General features: G+C 37.7%; 1 protein-coding gene across 18 annotated transcripts in view; it reads left to right on the plus strand.

The window, feature by feature from the left end:
- Positions 1 to 19,253, plus strand: part of LOC134825613 (potassium voltage-gated channel subfamily C member 3-like) — an 82,888-nt gene that overhangs the window by 51,978 nt on the left and 11,657 nt on the right. For 2 of the 18 annotated variants that reach the window (XM_063837877.1, XM_063837859.1), the window contains one exon: positions 4,308 to 4,483. The exons of 7 other annotated variants lie outside the window; for them this stretch is intronic. In XM_063837877.1, the coding sequence (XP_063693947.1) occupies positions 4,335 to 4,483 (149 nt within the window). In that variant the 5' untranslated portion in view covers positions 4,308 to 4,334. Of the gene's footprint in view, positions 1 to 4,307; positions 4,484 to 7,089; positions 7,184 to 7,713; positions 7,857 to 10,785; positions 11,004 to 12,042; positions 12,245 to 12,265; positions 13,201 to 15,219; positions 15,330 to 17,531; positions 17,716 to 19,253 lie in introns of those variants that run through there. 9 more of the 18 variants (XM_063837871.1, XM_063837885.1, XM_063837918.1 and 6 more) reach the window with 8 other exon arrangements.

Below are 19,253 nucleotides of genomic sequence, written 5' to 3' on the forward strand. Positions count from 1 at the left end.
TACAAAGTATAAAAATTCTTGTTTAATATTGGACAAAATTCTTGTTCAATTTTAATACTCGGGTTAAAATATACAATTGCTTCATGGGGGAGTGTTGTCACATTGGCGCGTAATTTCTGAGCAATATAATGCTACAACAAAAGCGTGAAAACACAATCTGCCATACTTTTCATCGGTATTTGATTTTAAAATGATGTTTAACCTAATCAGTAATCAATTGCATCAGTCGACAGTTTTCAAAATGCCGACTTTCAATTAAGAATCTAAAAGCTCATACATCCAACCGTAACACGTGGGCCAGGCTTGCTCTTTGTTGGAGACTAATTTACTACGAGTGGGTATAAAGCCGCCTAAAGTCAGACTGATTGTCACTGCCATATAATTACTCATTGCTGTGAACCTGTTTGTCTTCTTACTATTTCATAATACGGGGTGGATCCGAACTAACGCAATATTTAACAAATTAAACTACTGGTAGAATTACATCGTAAATAAATCTTTCATTGCGTCTGCTCTGGCTTAGCCTCCATTTTCACAACTATCGTTTGAAATTCATAGCTTTCCTCGGTCACGGACTAAAGCTAAATTCTAATCTCGGCTCGACTGTATTTCAAGGGTCATTAATCTACGTTTCATTATCTTAACATAAAGAGTGGATTAAACCTGATCAGATTGAAATCAGCCGATAGACATGAATAATCCAACTATACACCTGTGGTATTGTTTATGATTCTAAAACAATCATGGTTGTGTTATTCTTACTACTTTACGCAAATTACTATTATCATAGTTACTGAGTACTTCAGTAAATGTTTTCATTTGGTACGATGATCTTCTTAATGAACAATTTACGTGAACATCCTACTGTAATTTGAACATCTATTATAGTGTACGTAACTGAATTGATTACCAATAAACTACCATCTCAAAAGTCAAAACTGTCTGATTTTTAGTTAAAATAGGTTCGAGGCCTCCTGTATGCTGAACGATTGCAGAACGGTTTCACAACTTTTTTCTTATGTTAGTCGATTTGCTAGACAGTTAAATAAGCAATATGTTTTAGCATAAAATTAAGTCACATCATTAGGATGTGCAAATACAAGTTGGTTTACCTATGCTCCTAAGTATCCAGTAGAAACTTATTTTTTGTCCTTCTCATCCATCCATCATATCCACTATCTTCCCCTAAAACCGTCAGGTGGCCTATGTTCTCGATAACCTTCCCTAAAACCCCAGCTCACCCCTAAAATAAGGTTTTCCCTGACTTGTTTCCAACAGCTATCTCTCCACACAGACGTCTAAGGATAAAATAGCATGCAGTCAACAGCGCGTGTTGTCGCTATAACCTGTCACGCGGGAACAATGTTTTGTTTAATAAAACGTCTAACTTTTAAAACCATTCTGTCCGTTTTTCTGGGTCTAAACAGTTAAACAGTTAAACGTCAGACCTCCGGATATGACTCGGCCTAGACGTCTTTATTTCGTTCTGACGGGTAGTCGAAAATTTGTAACATCTTTATTCTTGTAGCTATTTGTGGAGCTGTAAATCCGAACTAAGCCTTCAAAACGCATCACATTAGTCTGGAATTTAGGGGTTGTCAGAATTATTTCTGCGGTAAAATTCAAGGGGAGCCTCGAAAAGTATATAAGTGCCAGGTAACTGTCCATGTCGGTAATTTGGTCAAGGATTTTGTGAATTCAGCTGATTCGTTAAAGCGTTGTATTTATTAATTATCGAGTTGAATAACGCTTCCAACATTTAAAATGTCAAAAATTTTGTTTATGATCACACAGTTTTGACTTTGAAGTTTGAGGTATTCATCGAGCTCATCATCACTCCTGTTAAACATTCGTGGTTAGATATTTTTAATATTTGTGGACGTCGCTTCCCCACTAAGCAAATCATAAAATTAGGCCTCAGACGTTTTGGTTATTTTGTAGCAATTTCAAACATTTAAAAAATTTAGAAGTTTGTCAGTTTGTGGTAGTATTCGAGGTAGCATCGAGCTCATCATCACTTCTGTTAAAAACCCGAGGTGGGATAATTTTTATATTTGTCGACGTTGCTTTCCCACTAAACAAATCATATAATTATCCCTCGGCCCTCAGACGTTTTGGTTATTTTGTAGCAATTTCAACATTTAAACATTTCTAAGATGGCAGCATTGATGGATCTCTTCGCCTATATCGAAAGGTTTATTACAATTTTGTAGAAGTGAAAAATGTTGCCTTTTAAACTTGAAATCAATCAGAGACTCAGAAGACTTATCCGGTGATTTACGCATTAATCTGGAAAAATGGATGGTTGATACATATATTGCATTCCTGCATAACCCTGTATATATAGTAGCCTCATAACCAAGCCATAAATTCCGCCAAATTCAGAAAATCATAAAATCAGGACGAAAATCTAATTCTACATAATATTAACATTGCACTAATAATTTCTGAAATTAATTTGGTTTACTTCAAAATGGACACTCGTAGATTTTTCAGGTGAAACCTTCTAAATATAACATATAATAAAAACATGTAATAAAACAATAAACGTAATAGATTTGTAGTTTTGAAATAATTCATTTAACTTTTGCCAGCACACAGCAGACGACCGTTTCGTGATTTCATTCTAAGCAGTTGTTTAACTTGAAATTATTCGTAATATGTTTAACAATCGGCAACAATTATAGGAGTCTATTTTTCCGTCTAGAACTGCTCTTAGATTAGATTATCTCATTTATATCAGAACTTGTATCCTGAATGTAGAACAATGGGAATGTGTCAAAACGTGCCACCACATTTTGCGAGTCCCAATATAGTAACCTGGCTTGACCAGGTAAGTAAACACATCACGGGACACACGGCGTGACTGGCAGTAAGTGCATTGTCCGAAACTGTCGACAACCCATTAAAGTTTCAATTTATTTGGAGGAGAAAAGGCTTTTATTCACAAGTGTAAAATTAAAGTACCTCTATAGTCCGCCTTAGCACAGTTGTATTTAACCACATGACGTGTGCTAGTTTCACATTTTGCTTATTTTAGCACGTATATAGACTATAGAGTTGCCCATAGGACAGCTCTATAGTCTCGACAGACACTGTGAAGACACGTTGTCCTGGATTATACAGACATTTTCCTAGTTCAAGGACGTATCATGAGCAGGTGGTACGTCAGTTCAGTTTGATAATGGAAACACTTATACACTCCAAGATCACGGCTATATCAAGATCAGACGGTGTGGTTATAGCGATCAAATATGCTGCTCCCTCGATTTCATAGGAATAGTGCAGGAGACAATGAGACATTTACAACCTTGAAATATGTGGTATCATTCATTGAGTTTTTCATCTTCTTAATGAACACTGGATAACTTGAAAACGAACAATGGATGATGTTAATCCGTGTTATTAGTGCGACATTATTATAATCCACGCATCATAATGTGATAATGTTCTATTGGTAGCTAGGTGCTACGTCTTTTCTTTAAAGTCCAATTGTTCACCTGATGTTTTTAGGAATGTTCTCCTTTTTCGCTCAACGTTTGAGCTTAAAACCAAATTACAGGTTCGGTTGTTTTAGGAAGTGCGTCCCCTCTTTTTGCGACGTTTGATCTTAAAAATGAATTGAGGACAACATTCACATTATTATATCTTGACGTGAATATGCTTGGTATTTTACCGCGTGAAGTTTAAGTGTTCGTAGGGCCATTACACTTCATAGTCATGCAAATCTGATCACAGTACGGTGAAACACAAATAATTGTAAAGGGACAATCACTTCAAAATTATGATATTTTTCGGCATATTAACAAAATTTGTATCTAAGTTAGGTTTGGCATTACAAAAGTTGTATCTAAGTTAGGGTTGGCACATGTATTACTATTTAGAGAATTTGACTTCCGTAAAATCCTCTATAAATACGAATCTTAATTGTACAGCTTTTGAGGACTAAATTGTTAAATGTTCTAATAAGACAGGTGTTCAACTTTTGTCCATCTTTTAGAGATATTTCCACTGTAACTTGCATGCCATATGTAGTTGGACTGCGGAACAGCGGAAGCTCTAGCGCATTTGTTGACATACCGTCATCTTACCGAATTCGCTCACCTAATTAGAAAATAACTTCGACAAATTGCATTCTTATTTGTCCTAACGGTTTTAACTTTCGCCTATAAGTGTTGAATTTTTAGTATACTTAGACTAGCCATGTTTTTACCTGTGTTTGTCGTTAAATTACTACCCTGTAACCCAAATGATTGTTCTAACATAAGTGAATGATTGGGCTGGGTTTTTATCGAACTAAAACTTAGACAGTGAAGCAGTGATCCGATCCCAAGATGATGAGCCTGGCCCTATCCGCCCAAAATGGGATAGGGCCCAGTACGGGCGGAAGAAGGACGGGGATTCGCAAGAGCCCTTCAGAGATGGACCTACTCCTGTCAGAGATCGGAGTACCTAGCGTCAGACAGAGTATTTCCACCCGAGCGTAAGTAATAAAACCGGATTTTTAACAATTTAATGTTGTAACTGATGCTATTTATAACTTTTTGGGATTAATCTGTGCCAGTAATAGCCGCGCAAATTATTTAATCGATTCCCTTAAACTTTTTGCCTTGAATGTTAAGAATTTTAGAAGAAAAGTTGCTTAATAATTTGTTGCCCTCGTGAACCTTTTGACCTAAAATCTGTACAATTTTGCTTGATTTGCGGAGCCAGCAATCATTTTTCGTCAATAACTTGAGAAGTAAGCTTTTCAGGGAACATGTCATTTTATACATTGAACATAATTTCCGGATTTATCAAACATATTAATCAAAAATTCAATCAAATGGTCATATTATTAACTGTATCATACCGGTAAAAGAAGTCATGCCGGTAAAAGAAGTCTAACTAATGAATTCCTTTGATGGGTAACCGTTGTGGATTCGATTGATCATTGATGTTTTTAGTAGTAACTTGTTTTAGACAATTTGCTTGTCAATAAACATAGTTTATCAACGACCTCTAAATACTTTTAAATACCTATAACCCTACTATATACTCGCAATTCTACGACGTTGTGGTAAATTTCGCCAGGGGTACAACAGGAAATACACTACTTTCTGTTAAGCGATGATATAATAATTGGCAAAGTCGAAGCTTTCAGCTTGGCGAATATTGTACCCAGTGCCAAGACATCTATAATTGCAGTGCGAAATACTAAAAATTGCCGTACCACCATATTCAATAAATTTGTCCAAAGCATTGTTTCAAAGAATTGGACTAAATGTCGGCTTTTCAGTTATTTATAGAAAATGGTCCTAAGTACAAAATCATCTCGTAGAGCTTACGAATTACGAACAAGAACTTGTATTTAGAGTCTCCCTAATCAGACATAAGTACCATCCTCTACATCCAATGTCTGGATTTAAGAGTGCTTGCTGGATGAACGGAATAACTGAGGATTTACTCATGAATCATGGTTCGTAGGTACTCAAGTAGGACATGGCCATTACTTTTAGTAATGATGGCTGTAAGTATAATCCTTTGATACCAACTGATCCCCTGCTTCCCCGGCCTCCGGAGACTCGCGGACTATCGCTCGAGTCACGTGCAGTATCGTTCCGGACTAACAAACAGTTAACTAATTAAATGACTATCATGTATATCGTAGGAACCCGGGTTATAGACTCCGGGTAGACCCAGCAGCTACTGATTACGGTACGTTACAAAAGCGGAATATATAGTTTCGGATTGATCATCTTATATCGGACGATATATAAGTTCCTCTTGATTAAGAAGCTTTATTAGTTAGGTCACCGGTGTAGTGTGTATACGCAGCAAGAGGCTAGTAATATTCTGTAGTACTAGTTCTGTTATTTGAGATACAGCATAGGTAGGCTGACATTAATATCATGGGGCCCAACTCTCGCCCTTCCTACAGATTTACCTGTGAAGTGTGAACAATGTTCTATATTACTATAGTAAGATGGTAGATTCGTTGGAGCCAGAATTTTGCCTGTAACTCTCAAATTCTGGTGACCGTCAGAAAATCATGAATTTATAGGTTTTCAAATTTTGTTGTAAGGTTACAATCGTCAAGCTTGTTATTACAGTATCTGCTATCTCATGGTGTTAATGTCTGAATGCGCCTTGCTGTTACAAGCCTGAGATCCCTTTATTCAGATTCGATAGACTTGTTCAACTTTTTTAAATATTGCTGCTGCTCACACCATATATTTACTTGGAGACAGCTGAAATAAAAACTTTTTCAACTCGACCCAACTTTTCCTCGATTAAAATGACCACTGTATTTTGTTCTTTCTACCTTTTATCAAGTTTAATTTGGCTAACTTGCTCTCAACTCTGAAAAAGAAGAAGTACGCCCAGGCATGATCAATGCAGGGTTACTCGGAAGAAAGCGAGAACAGGTCAGCTCTCGGAGAGTCGGAATAGACTACTCTGCTCCAACCATCAAGCCTCCTCATCTTCTAAAGCGACAACCTCGACTATCTTTCATGTGAGATATAATGCTAATCTGTTCACGTATATAATATTATATTATTAATATAATAAGTGGTAGATTATAAAATGTGTTTTCTGTTGTACTTATTTTCCTTCTTTCCATAGAAAAGTTTGATGAATGGGTTGAGGAGAAATTCATTGTGTACATTGTTCCCGATCTAATGAGTAATGATCTGCTGCTTAGGATCATGCTCAGACATGCTGGCGTTGGCAACGTACTCAATCTTAATTAATCCATTAAGTTTCACTGCGCAACTTTCCCTAGATAATGGCAGCATTTTATGTTCAGTACACGTTCACCGTAGCTAATAGGCTCGCTATCATAAGGAGACGTTTAGGCTGCATGTTTTAATCTAAGGTCAAACAGATTCAAATAAGACAATTACCCAAGATGCAAACCACCATTATCAACGCGACAGAACAATATCAGTATGCGGCACGTGAAAATATTAATAATAGAGCCCAACAATTATCATCGTCCAGCGTCACGTTCATCGTATTGGTAAATGTCCATTCTTCAAGATCTGGCGACGCCTTTCATTTTGGTTTACTAGTTTACTGTAGCTATGGCGATGGGTGCGTTATACATCAAGATGCCGGTCAAACTCCGGCGGCTGACCCGGTACATACCTGGGACGGGGGTACGAGCCATACCTCAACCTGGGAAGGAGTCAGTTGATGAGTGAGTAAAAATGTCCGGGGGAAAGGTGGTTTTGTACGGAGTGACTCGTCGTCATCATCACACTGTTCATATTTGTCCGAAGATTTATGCCTTTTGGGATTTGAGGAATTATTCGATTCGTCAATTTTTAATTCAAAATCAATCGAGTCCTGGAATAGATCGAGGCAAGCATTTTTTCATTCGGGTCAACAGTTGAATTCCACCAGGATAATGATCCCTAAGTTCTGTTATAGTTCAAATTATCCAAACACTAAATGACTGGTATCAATGGAACGTTGCACTGGCATTGTCAATTGTTTGAACATTTTATTCCTTTATATTCTAAATAGTTCTAAATAGTGTTGGCTGTATCCTAAATTTGGCTGACGCCTGACTGTCACAATATCCGCCTTATATAAGATGTTTCATTAAGATGAATCAGGGTATTTGATATAGAGTTTGTTGTTTGATATACGTGTTTATGGTTTTCTCGTTGATAAGATAGTATAAATTGAGTTTTTGCAGCCCTCTCAACCACACCTCCCAGTACCCGCATAGGCATGATAGCAGCTGTATCAGCTATAAAACAGCGTAGAAACTCGCAGAGAAGGTACTTCGGTTACATGAAACCATGGAGTGGCACCGGGAACACAGGTTCTTCAGGATCAGCCTTCGCATCTTTGGTTTTAGCTGGGTAATAATTGATTGTCGAAAGCCAATTTAGGGTTGTTTATAGAATATACTATATAGATATTACATTAGATATTCTGGGAAGAGGAAATTTTCATCAATCGGCTATACAGTAATTATAAGATGTTAACTAAAAATTGTGGAGTGTGGACAAAGATGTGCGTAAATGATGAAATCCGCCTAAATTTAATCGATATTTATATCTTTAAATTGTTTGATCATACGAAAACCATATCGCATGTAATCATCATGATCGTATCCGATTAAATCTGGCTCAACAATGACGCGCAAGAATTGGCATTATGCCAGGTAGACAGGTAGTTATCACATCAACAGCATGTTTGTCGCTCGCTGCGTGAGTCATGATAATAAGACCACTTCAGTAACGTTTCTCGGGCGCGGCTGAACCTGCAGCATGTAATAATGATGAGATGTTGATCTGAGAGACCTATGAAGCTGGTTCGAGAGCTGAACTGCCAACCCCTAGACCACGTGGGGTGGTAGTGACCTGCGCAGTTTACAGGACAGTATTACAAGGCATTTACCCAATTAACCCGCAGCTATTATACAGGGTAATCAGCGGACAGCTCATAGCACTGCTAATTTCCGAGAGGGAAGAGAATCTTATGACTTATCTCATGCTTATGTACACGATTTATGTATCTTGCAGGCTACTCTCATCCTGACCTGTTAAACCATTTCAGAGCTGGTTTTGTAACCACAAAAACCTCGACCAGCCAAGTCTTAGCTAATAGAGCTGTAGTGGACACATTAGTGATTACTGCCTTTCCGGGCTGATATCATTTGTATTGGTAATAGTTTTGGTTTGTTGAGCTTTTGTTCTTGTTCATCATCATCATCATGGCGTTCTATGTCCTCGGAACTAACAACACTCATAATACTCCCCGAGTGAGGCATGATCAGGAGTACAGCAGGTAAGAAAGCTAAATAGTACAGAGAGTGAGACATGATCAGGAGTACAGCAGGTAAGAAAGCTAAATGGTACAGAGAGTGAGACATGATCAGGAGTACAGCAGGTAAGAAAGCTAAATAGTACAGAGAGTGAGACATGATCAGGATTACAGCAGGTAAGAAAGCTAAATAGTACAGAGAGTGAGACATGATCAGGATTACAGCAGGTAAGAAAGCTAAATAGTACAGAGAGTGAGACATGATCAGGAGTACAGCAGGTAAGAAAGCTAAATGGTACAGAGAGCGAGACATGATCAAACCATTACTATGGGGATCACAATTAACACAATTTCTCTTATGTAGTTGACTGGCATCCATTCTGAAGTTAAATTACTAATTGATCTCTAAAATTTTTAAAGTAATACAAGGCTTAACGAACGTGTGTACAGCGGGAACCAAAAATTACGGCTAAAGACAGTACAGATAAACTTTCCAAAAAGGGTGGCAGATCTCATCATGATATTATCATTTCCAATTTCCATGGACACTATGGAAGAACACGGCCCATGATAAAATTAGTATTGCAAATTAAAATTACACGTTTTGATTTTAAATTTTGCTCATAGGCGTCAATATATTTTAAATTAGTATCAGTCAACTTATTACAATATCTTTAACCGATAAAAGTTGATGACATTCAACAACTCAACTACTTATGATTTGACAAAAGTTGTTAACTATGTTCAGTTTCACAACTACAATTAAATAAATTTGCTGAATATTATGATGGAAGCGTTTTAACCAGTTGTAGCCAGTCCACACCCTGGCTACATAATATGAATAATTTGTTTTAATTCTAGATAAAAAGCTCGGATAAAAACACGTGGAAAGAAAATGTTTCAGAGCATCAGAAAATGTTTAATCTTTGATATTATTATCAAAAGGTTTGACATCCCGTATGTTTTGCCAGCAAATTTACAAGTAATTGAACATCAAAATAACAATCATGAATGATAAATTATACGCTCATTTATGCGGATCAAATAGATTGACGCTTATAAGCTAAATTAGAAGTTCAATTATGTAATTGTACAGTTGGTATTTTGAAGTAAGTATATTGATTGGTACGTCGCGTCTCTGGTTCAGCCTTAGCCATAGTGTTCACTATAACGCGAGTTTCTCTTTCGCATGATCCACCGTACTGCTCACCTTTTAGAAAAATTTCCATCGTAGTGATCTGAACCACCGTACCGCCACTGGAATGTAATAAAGCCTATTATTTTTTGAACCCTATTGACCTATCGTCTTATACCTTCTTTTGACTTATCGGCAAGTATAACAATATGGTACAGAATATAGTAGCCTTTGATTAGGAGATGAAAAAATTTAGATAGAGGGGGGAATAAAGGTCATTGTAAATTTCTAAACACTAAAGCTTATTGTAATTATTTCCTGACAATCTGAGCTCTATTTAAATCAAGAAAATTCGGATGGTCTATATGATGAAACATAATACTGCATCTCCCAGGTTTTATTAAGTCAGTGCTCAGTCTGATAAACAGTTTCTTTGTTTACAATTATCCAAAACCACCTCGTGCTATTTTTAAAAATCTTACATTGTTGATCTATTAACTGGTTCACTTATATTGGCAGTGGGATTACTCAGGCAAATACCGTGACCGTTCCTTTTCTGTTGCAATTGGCTGAATACTCTTACAAAAAGTTCGAAACACTAGCCTAGGTTCAGGGCGACACATGCCATTGGTTCATCTTTGCCGAAAGTGCCTTCTCATAAGTCTCAGTCTGTGAATTGTCTCATTTTGCATGAACTAATTGATCATATGTCCATCTGTTCTTTTGTCATTCGTAATCAAATTTGGCCTTAACAATGGGCATATCAGTAACCTCATACAGGGTAAGTACAACCAAATAACCGATGGTGAAAGGAGACCAATGGATAAAGGATGTATTACAAAACCAAGCATATATGACCATGCTAGTCCGAATCTATTGTCACATTTGACTTTTTCGTGTGATTTTGTTCAACGCCAAGTGCAGTTTATAGCCAAATAGTCCGAGTAGATTGTGCTAATATGTACGGTATTTTGACGGCTGGGCAGAACCAGGGGAGACGACGCAGACCTGGTGCCCAGTTTTCTGGGTCCAGCTCGGACGTGAATAAGCCACCATGCATGCTTCAGAGGAGGAAAGCAAGAGCTTCCATCAGCATCATTGACATGTAAGATAATCTTGATAATATAGTTCGGTTGTCCATAATAATGAAACGTTGTCAGTTCCTGTTTTCATACGAACCGATTAACACAAGGAAAATAAATGGCAACTCGCAACTTTTTTTAGATAACTGAATATGATGGAAATGCTTTGCCAATGTTCGGACGGCTGTATCACAACCGATGGCCTATCAATTTGGCTTCCTCTAATTTCGTGAAACAGTATCTCTCAAATTCTTATTGAGTAGGGACTTAGTTAAACAGAAAGCGGTACACACGAAAGGAAAAAGTTATTTTACCGTGAAAATTGAGTCAAAATTGTGTTGATTTGTCATCGGACACATGAGTGGGCATTGGGCAACTCAAACCAAATATCATTGGGCAGATAGACTTAAATCGTCATTAAAAAGAAGCCTTTTTCATCCCACAGCTAAAGATTTAAAAGTCTCACTCACTCACTCCATATGTTAACATGTTAAATGCAGACGACTCTCAAATGCCGATCTTATCCCTCTATCGACGTGGTTACAGTCGCTACTCTAGTACTCTATGGTACGGTATGATCATCATTAAGACATTATCGGCGGACTCTACGGCCACGCTACAACTCCGTTGAGTCACTATATTCGCGTACGTTGCCTACTAAGTGAGCTCTAGTCGCCTGAATTGTTCATTGATAGTGTGAGTCAAGGATCTAGACCAGATCATCGTTTTGTTTGAAAGTTGCACGGCAAACTAGCGCTTTGAAGCTCACATCAGATACTGTGGCAGCCTCACAACTGCTTTGATCATAATCAAGTTATTTATTTCGCTCTACAATTTCCCTTTTTGTCTTTTGAATGGAACATTGCAGTCAAGAACTGAGAACATAGTTCTGGTGAATTGTTATACTGTCAACAGCGCACAAAGTGTACGAAAATAACAGCGTCTGCGACTTCTTAGATCAGGTAAACGCCTTTAGATATCTAGTACAATTTATTTTTTGCTTCTTGTTTAGAAATAGCTTCGTCAAAGCGTTAGTGCCATCCATCTTCGTCGTTACGATTTTTTCTCGTTTTTGCTCTGTCTTCCTAAGACACTAAGACACGTTTTGTCTCTTCTAAGAGATGATGATTGCCGCGTCGAGGTGGGCCAAAGTCCGGAATGAAGCGAGGAGAGTGGAGGAGGCTTCTACATCTAGACAGGCGCATCTGGATGACATTGTTCAAGAACTTGTTAAGAAGAACCAGCAGTCGGAGGAAGACACAAGGTAACCCTATGACTTTTCAAGTTGTGACATTCTCGAGAAACATCGAAATATCCAATTTTATATGCATGTTATAGAACCCTCATCGAAAGTCGATGACAGGAAAATTTCCCGAAAAGTCCGAAATGTATGCTAAAAGTCTATGATTGTAACCTACCGTTACTTGACTGACACGTCGACCCTGTGTCTGACTCCAATTTTAAGTGCCATTTAAAAAGTTGTTAGCTTTCGATTCTCAAATTTTACCGCATGACAAACACCTTCAACTATTTGGCTGTGGTATTTTGTGAGGTGGTCTTTCTAGAAGGGTTTATTTAATACAAAACCATAGTTACTGAGCAGCATGTTCTCTCCTGGCTCCAGGTATCAACAGGTCTTACATACTCCAATCCAAGCAATGCCGCAGGAATTTAGAATTTCCTAACACCAGATCTTAATGAGCTTTGTTCCGTGGTACGTTCTGACGTTCTGTTCGTATTACGATTGTGTCCCTTTTGGGAACCATTTCTTATTGTTGCTGACACACATTTCTATTCAATTCTTTTTTGTAGAATTTGGCTTACGTTCTATTAATAAACATTGAACAGCAATTTAGAAATTGTTTAAAAATTAAGAGAAAGTTAAGGTTGATAAACGAAAACCTCCGTATTATCCAGAACTTCTAATTAACCTGGTGGCGCACGATACTTTGCTAGTGCCGACATTTAGCTTAGCCAGTTTAAGTCAACTACTTTCTAATGCGTTGCTTGCGTTTATAGAGTATCGTTATATCGTTTAGTTGGAAGAGATAAACTCAGGCCGACAACCATGTCGGTCACAACCTCTACCTCCACCCTCAACGCCCGGCGGTCGTCGTTCGCACCGCCAGACATGTCCAATGTACAGTTCCAGCACCGCCAGTCGGTTAATCAGCACTATGCCAGAGCCTTCAGCTTACCTAATGGTACCCTACCAAGCTCGTAAGTACTTATACCGTGGTTGCCTGGGTTTAAACAGATATATATATAAGCATTGAACGGCACAATCTGCATGCACATTGCACAACACATACAAAAGCAAGTTTTTGATAATAAGATTAATGGGATTTATAATTGTAGAAGCCTTATTTGTAAGTAAATTGTCAGAACCGCATCCTGAGGTAAATAAAATAAACATATGTTTTCCAAGAAGCATTTCTCCAATTAGCTCGTTCCGTTGGTTTAAGTCCGGCAGGCATGTCTTCAGTACGAATTAATTGTCCTTGCTCAAAGACCGACATATTAGCTTACAGTATCTGCTTGGTGTACGGAGTTTGTATCATCACCGTCGGAGTTTACCTTTCTTTGGTGTCACTTCAAGCTTCCAAGAACAATGAAACAGTACATGCTCATCCTTAACAAATAACCTATTTGACACCTTCCTTTCCGATCGAAACTTAAGACAAAAAATCCTAGTGAGTTGGAGATAAATTACCTGTACTTCAGGACAATATAAAATCCGCAGAACTAAGAGTTATTTTTTGCTATATTTTTGTCATTAAAAGAGAACCTACCTGGCACCATCCTCTCCGAAGCTTTGGACAAAATCCTAATGAGTTGGAAATAAATTTGCTTGAACTTCAAGATAATATAAACTCAGCAGAGCTAATAAATTTATTGTCTGAATTAGACAGATGTCTAGACAACTTCACCTTTGATAGTACCTACCCTGAACTACCCTACGTTGTAAGAATCTACCATAGTCCCTGGAATTTTCCTTTGTTCTTACTTCTTACGGCCAGAGCAGACTGCAATTGACCGAATTCCTACGTTAGCCAGCTCGCAGTTGAAATCTGGTCAACTATTTTAGTCTACGCTAAAAAGCAGTAACAGAGCCGGCAAGGTTGTTCCGTTCCAAAGCAGAAAAGTCATGAAATTAAATCTGTTCAACATCAATATGGGGAGTTTTCGTAAATTTGTTTCTTCTTGTTATTCCTTGTCATGAATTTGGGACGATTTCAACAATGGTGTTTGACGGACGATCTGATAACGTGACGATATGTATCCTTTACATATTGACCAACCTGTTAGGATTGGTCCTGTATGAGTCACTGTATTTAGTGGAGATAATTAATTCATCCGAGAGATGGAAGTCCAACGCCACAGACGAATATCTCGACAATGGTAGAAATTAGCTGACCTCTGTGGATATGTTGCTGTATCAGAACTATTATATAATGCCATGGACAGGTACGAAACTTCAAAGGATAGGCGCAGGTATCTGGATTATCAAGTGTTTGTCTATGATATGATTTGTAACATCTTTCACTATCGAAAAAACGCATCTCCTATATAATTCGAATAAACATCATTCCCACGGACGAACAATGACCAGCTAATTTACATTTTATTGACCAAGATTTTCACAATTCCCTACTAATCGTGCATCACAAATCCAAATCAAATAATTCCATGGAATGAATGGGGATCATTTGAAGACATTGTATTATTATATTGGTCATGTTGTCATTCAGACTTTCTGTCCTTCCTGAGCTTGCCTTATCATTCATGTCTCAATTTATGGATAAATCAAAAATACAGCACACTAATGATCTCTTCCACGTGCGCATGCCATTTTAAAAAATCTCTCCATTTTTACAGGAGGTAAACAATCAGACTCATTCTGTATAATTATTAGAAATGCTTCAGAAACAATGGCCCAAAAATTTTTCCCCGTTCGCATCAGCCCATGTGTTGAGGTCATTAAATATTTGGGATCATTACCCATTATATACTTCCTGGATTTCAAAAACCGCTCGCATGTCAGGTATCATGTGGATTGTGGATCAGGTGGTGAAAGAAGCTTCGTGCGCGTGTAGTTGACATTTCGACGACTGTCCGGTACTAATTCTAAAACAATGTGTATAGGAAAATATTAAACAATAAAGATGGGTGAGATAGTCGTTTACAATCCGTGTACAATAATACAGCGCTCAAATACAGCGCAGCGTTTTTCATTTTGTCGACTGGTCGTGTATTGTGGAGGTAGTAGTGATGGTTTAGTTTTGTGTGGAGAGTTTGTTCAAGCAAAAGTTGTGGAATATGTACGGAGTTCTCGCCCAGGTTACGAAGTGAGTGGATTGTTATATTTAATATTATGTAAGCTAGTTAAGCTGGTCTACTTGTTACCTCTAAAGGTATGTCGGCATGTTTCAAGTATATTTTGTTAATGAAAAATTTAAGAAATAGTCTTTTTATTTTGAGGTCGTAAACGTGATTTCGTTCAATAGTTTCAACATTGTGCTCACACCTGATATGAATAGTCATTAGTCATACTAGGAAATGTCAAGGTCATGCTCATATGGGTATAAATATTATAGTGGACTAAATTATGGCCAATTTAAACACACATGCTTACCTCAACGGAAGGACTTGGCAGTTGACGTTTGAGATAACTCCTTGTGTCAAGAAACCAAAGGTTGAACCTTCTTTACGCACATCTAAGGTTTAACATGCCTTATGGTGTTGAAATGAAACATTCTATCGCCAACAAGGAACTCAGATCTACACATCAGTATCATTAAACCAAAAATATTATATCATCACTCTCATTCACATTGTACCATCGGGCAACATGATCAGAGTGTCTGAGGAAAGCAACATTATCAGACTTTCAAGATTTCACGTGCAATAACGAAAGTGCTGACAACTGTACAATCTTTCTACTCTTATCTGTGTCTATGCTGAATACTAATAGGTATTGTTGGCTAGTCACCAACTGGAATCTGATTCTTTTCAATAGATCAATGTAAAATTTACCTGCTACTAATTAAATTTCCAACAATCTAGTTATCCGTCTATCACGGTGTAACAGGAAGAGGCAATGGTCCGATCTCCTTGCTCTACACCGGGCACATGATAACCGTTAAATTGCAGTTTAATTAATAGTTAATTACAGCGGTACTGAATCCGAACGGTCTATGAAGTTACATCACTTCAAGCAATCTTCTGATGGTACATGCTCACTTCTGATTATCATAATTCGACTATTACTTCTGCCAGACGTACCGTCAATTTACCGCAATCAAAAATACAATTTTGTTGATTTGTTTCTGATGCTCAACCACCACCACCATGTACTTCTCAATCTCTGCAAAGAACCATCCCTCCGATCTACAATCCCCCCTCCCGAGGGACCGGAGAACAAGTAGTAGTTGGAAACAGCGCCCACCCCCTCCCAGCTCCCAACTGAGTGCAGTGCTGGTGACAGACTCCCACGGAGAGAAGGGAGACGGCTGGGCCGCAAGGAAGTGGCATGAGAGCGGACTGTTAGTTGTTCTCATATTCAATTGTTCTTTTTAATGCTATTGTATTTTTCCACTTTGCAGCCATGGAGTTTCGTCGACATAGCACCAATTATAACAAATACGTCCGGCGATTTATTAGGTGGTCATCTTTAGCATCTAGATGGCCACATAAACCAGGCTCAGGTATATATTATCTAACAAAAGGTCGTATAAACTATATAAAGGTCGTTGGTATCCAGATAAGGTCATGCCGCCGCTCCTGTTCACACGTTGACCTCAACTCAGCTACTACCAGCTTCCTTCAGCCCAGGTGCGAACAACCTTATTGCAAATAACATAGCTAAAAAGTGACAATGACTCTGTTGGAGCTCAAAAGATACATTATGCTGAGTCCGGAGGCCCAGCCATCATCGAGCCAGTAACTTTTCCACTTGTCCAGCTTCATCAGACCTCCGAAAGCAACTTCAGGCCTCCCCGCAGATCCGTGACATTTTCCTGGCTTTAGTCACGTGTATCCAATTTCCCAACGGCTTTATAATTAGCATTTGGTTAGTCAAGCGGGGTTATCACTGAGTCACACATACATTGTTAAATTGTCAACGTCCTTTTAACCCTCCTTTTAACAGGGGTTAGTCAGGTTCCGCAGTTTTAGATAAAATGCTAGCGTGACCACTTTATATCAATTCGTGTCTGTTCCGTCGCCAGAATTTATTGTGCTACCTTTTAATTGGTTGTGAATTTATCTCAGACACGGTCAAAAATTTGGTGCAATCACGACAGACGCGAATTGATTACTACTGATAAGCTTCACGCCAGTATTATTAACTTGTCATTAATTAGATATTCAATTAAATTTTGATAATAACAAAAATTATATACAACTTAAAGTTAAAGGCTATTTAATAGCTATTTAACTCGGTAAGATTCGTGATCCTCTACCCTACCAAGCACAGGATCCCATAAGACTAGCAGCTAGTAGCTTAGGTTGTCTGCTACAGTGTCCCGCCATTTTTAATCTCTTGCTTTGAATTAACTACTCCAGAACCCACTCTCCAGACTTGCTATGTATCTTGTTTGATAGCCTTGATATGCTAGACAATACAATGTATACTCTTCAGTAATAGATTTGCAGTGTTGAGATCATAAATCTAACCGATACTAAGGAAATCATGGCTTTGGCGGCCATAATGGCGAACAATTCGGTTCATTGGTAAGTTAATTGTATCTATAATCTATATGCTATAGGGCTGGGTGACCCATGAGTCAGTTTGCAAACGTTTGGGCTTATAACATTGTTCATGTTTGATACTCACAACTTTACAGATGACAATATATACTGTTACTACCTACTCTTTCGAGGAATCCATTGCCAAAATTTTAAAATTCAATTAGAAAATGATCTGAACAAATTATGCGAAACGGACTCAACATGACGAAGTGATCAAGCATTTTTTCGGGTGATCAGGAAAAGTGTAATTTGAATGGCCAAACACAATACATTACAATTTGGTTCGATCTAATCATTTAAAAAATCTTAAAAATGAACTTTTCTGAGAAAAAATGATCATCGTTTTAATTTTATTCGACGGATTCCTCGAATTAGTAATGATTGCAAGTCATACCAGAAAGAATTATTTTAATTGGGCACACAGGGACTGAGCAATAAGTTCAAACGTTTGCACATTAACTTATGGGCCACCCTGTATAATCTGCATGTCTCCTTATTAATACCAAGTGCTCGCAACTTCTTTCGTTTCCTGGCAAAATTTCAAAGATTGAAAAGTTTCTCAACAATTCTTAAGCTGAAATTCCTAGAAATATAGAGGTCAGATATCAATAAGTTGAATAAATTACTTTGTTTATTTTTCTGATCTTTAACAAATTAGCTCAAGAAAACTTTAGGGACAAAAATGCAGCGGTACATTCTTCGGATGGTATCACATGACCAAACATGCCATATGGTCCATATTGTTTTATTAAGTCTACCAGAAAATTTGTTCGTTTCACAGCGCTTTTGAAGTTTTCAATTTCTCATCACACCAATACGTCGATAATTCTTGAGAATACGTCTCGTAGAAGCTTTCTGTAGGTAATACCTAATTATTGCAGTCATTAAAGAGGAGCAGCCCAACTGTTTTAGAGCATCACTAATGCATCATACAACTTAACTTACTACTTTATCTAAATCATGAAGTACAACACAGTGCTAGTTTTCAAACTTACAACAATCTTATTAACTGATTTTATAATAAGAATAATCAGCAAACTCCATAGTTAACAATAGCCTCCAATCATATCATAACTTTCAGCCAATTAATATGGTCCACCATAGAAAACGAGACAATGAACTTGATACCATACCGAAGAAACATTAATACGTTGAAATAGACACAGCTACAATAAATCTGAGCTCAGGAGTGAATATTTCTTAAAAACTAAGAAAACTTTATTCAGTCAAAGTGGCCAACAAAATCTGCCTGGGCTCCTCTAATCTGTCTTGGCATGCTTGCATGTTTTCGTAGTTAAAAGATATCAACCTAGAAATTATTCTAATTTAACTATATTTGTAAAATATTCCTATATCTATGGTAAAATTAGAAAAATTTTGATTTAGAATACATACAAGTTCTCCGCAGTCAGCACCATAACCATGGGTTGGGTGGCGTGCACGACCAAAATTACCAAAATTACCCAACTTATACTATCTGTCTACGCCAATAACACGATTTAATTCAAAATTTCTTCATG

Source organism: Bolinopsis microptera, chromosome 1 (assembly GCF_026151205.1).
Source record: "Bolinopsis microptera isolate Bmic1 chromosome 1, MBARI_Bmic_1.0, whole genome shotgun sequence".
Taxonomy (NCBI): domain Eukaryota; kingdom Metazoa; phylum Ctenophora; class Tentaculata; order Lobata; family Bolinopsidae; genus Bolinopsis; species Bolinopsis microptera.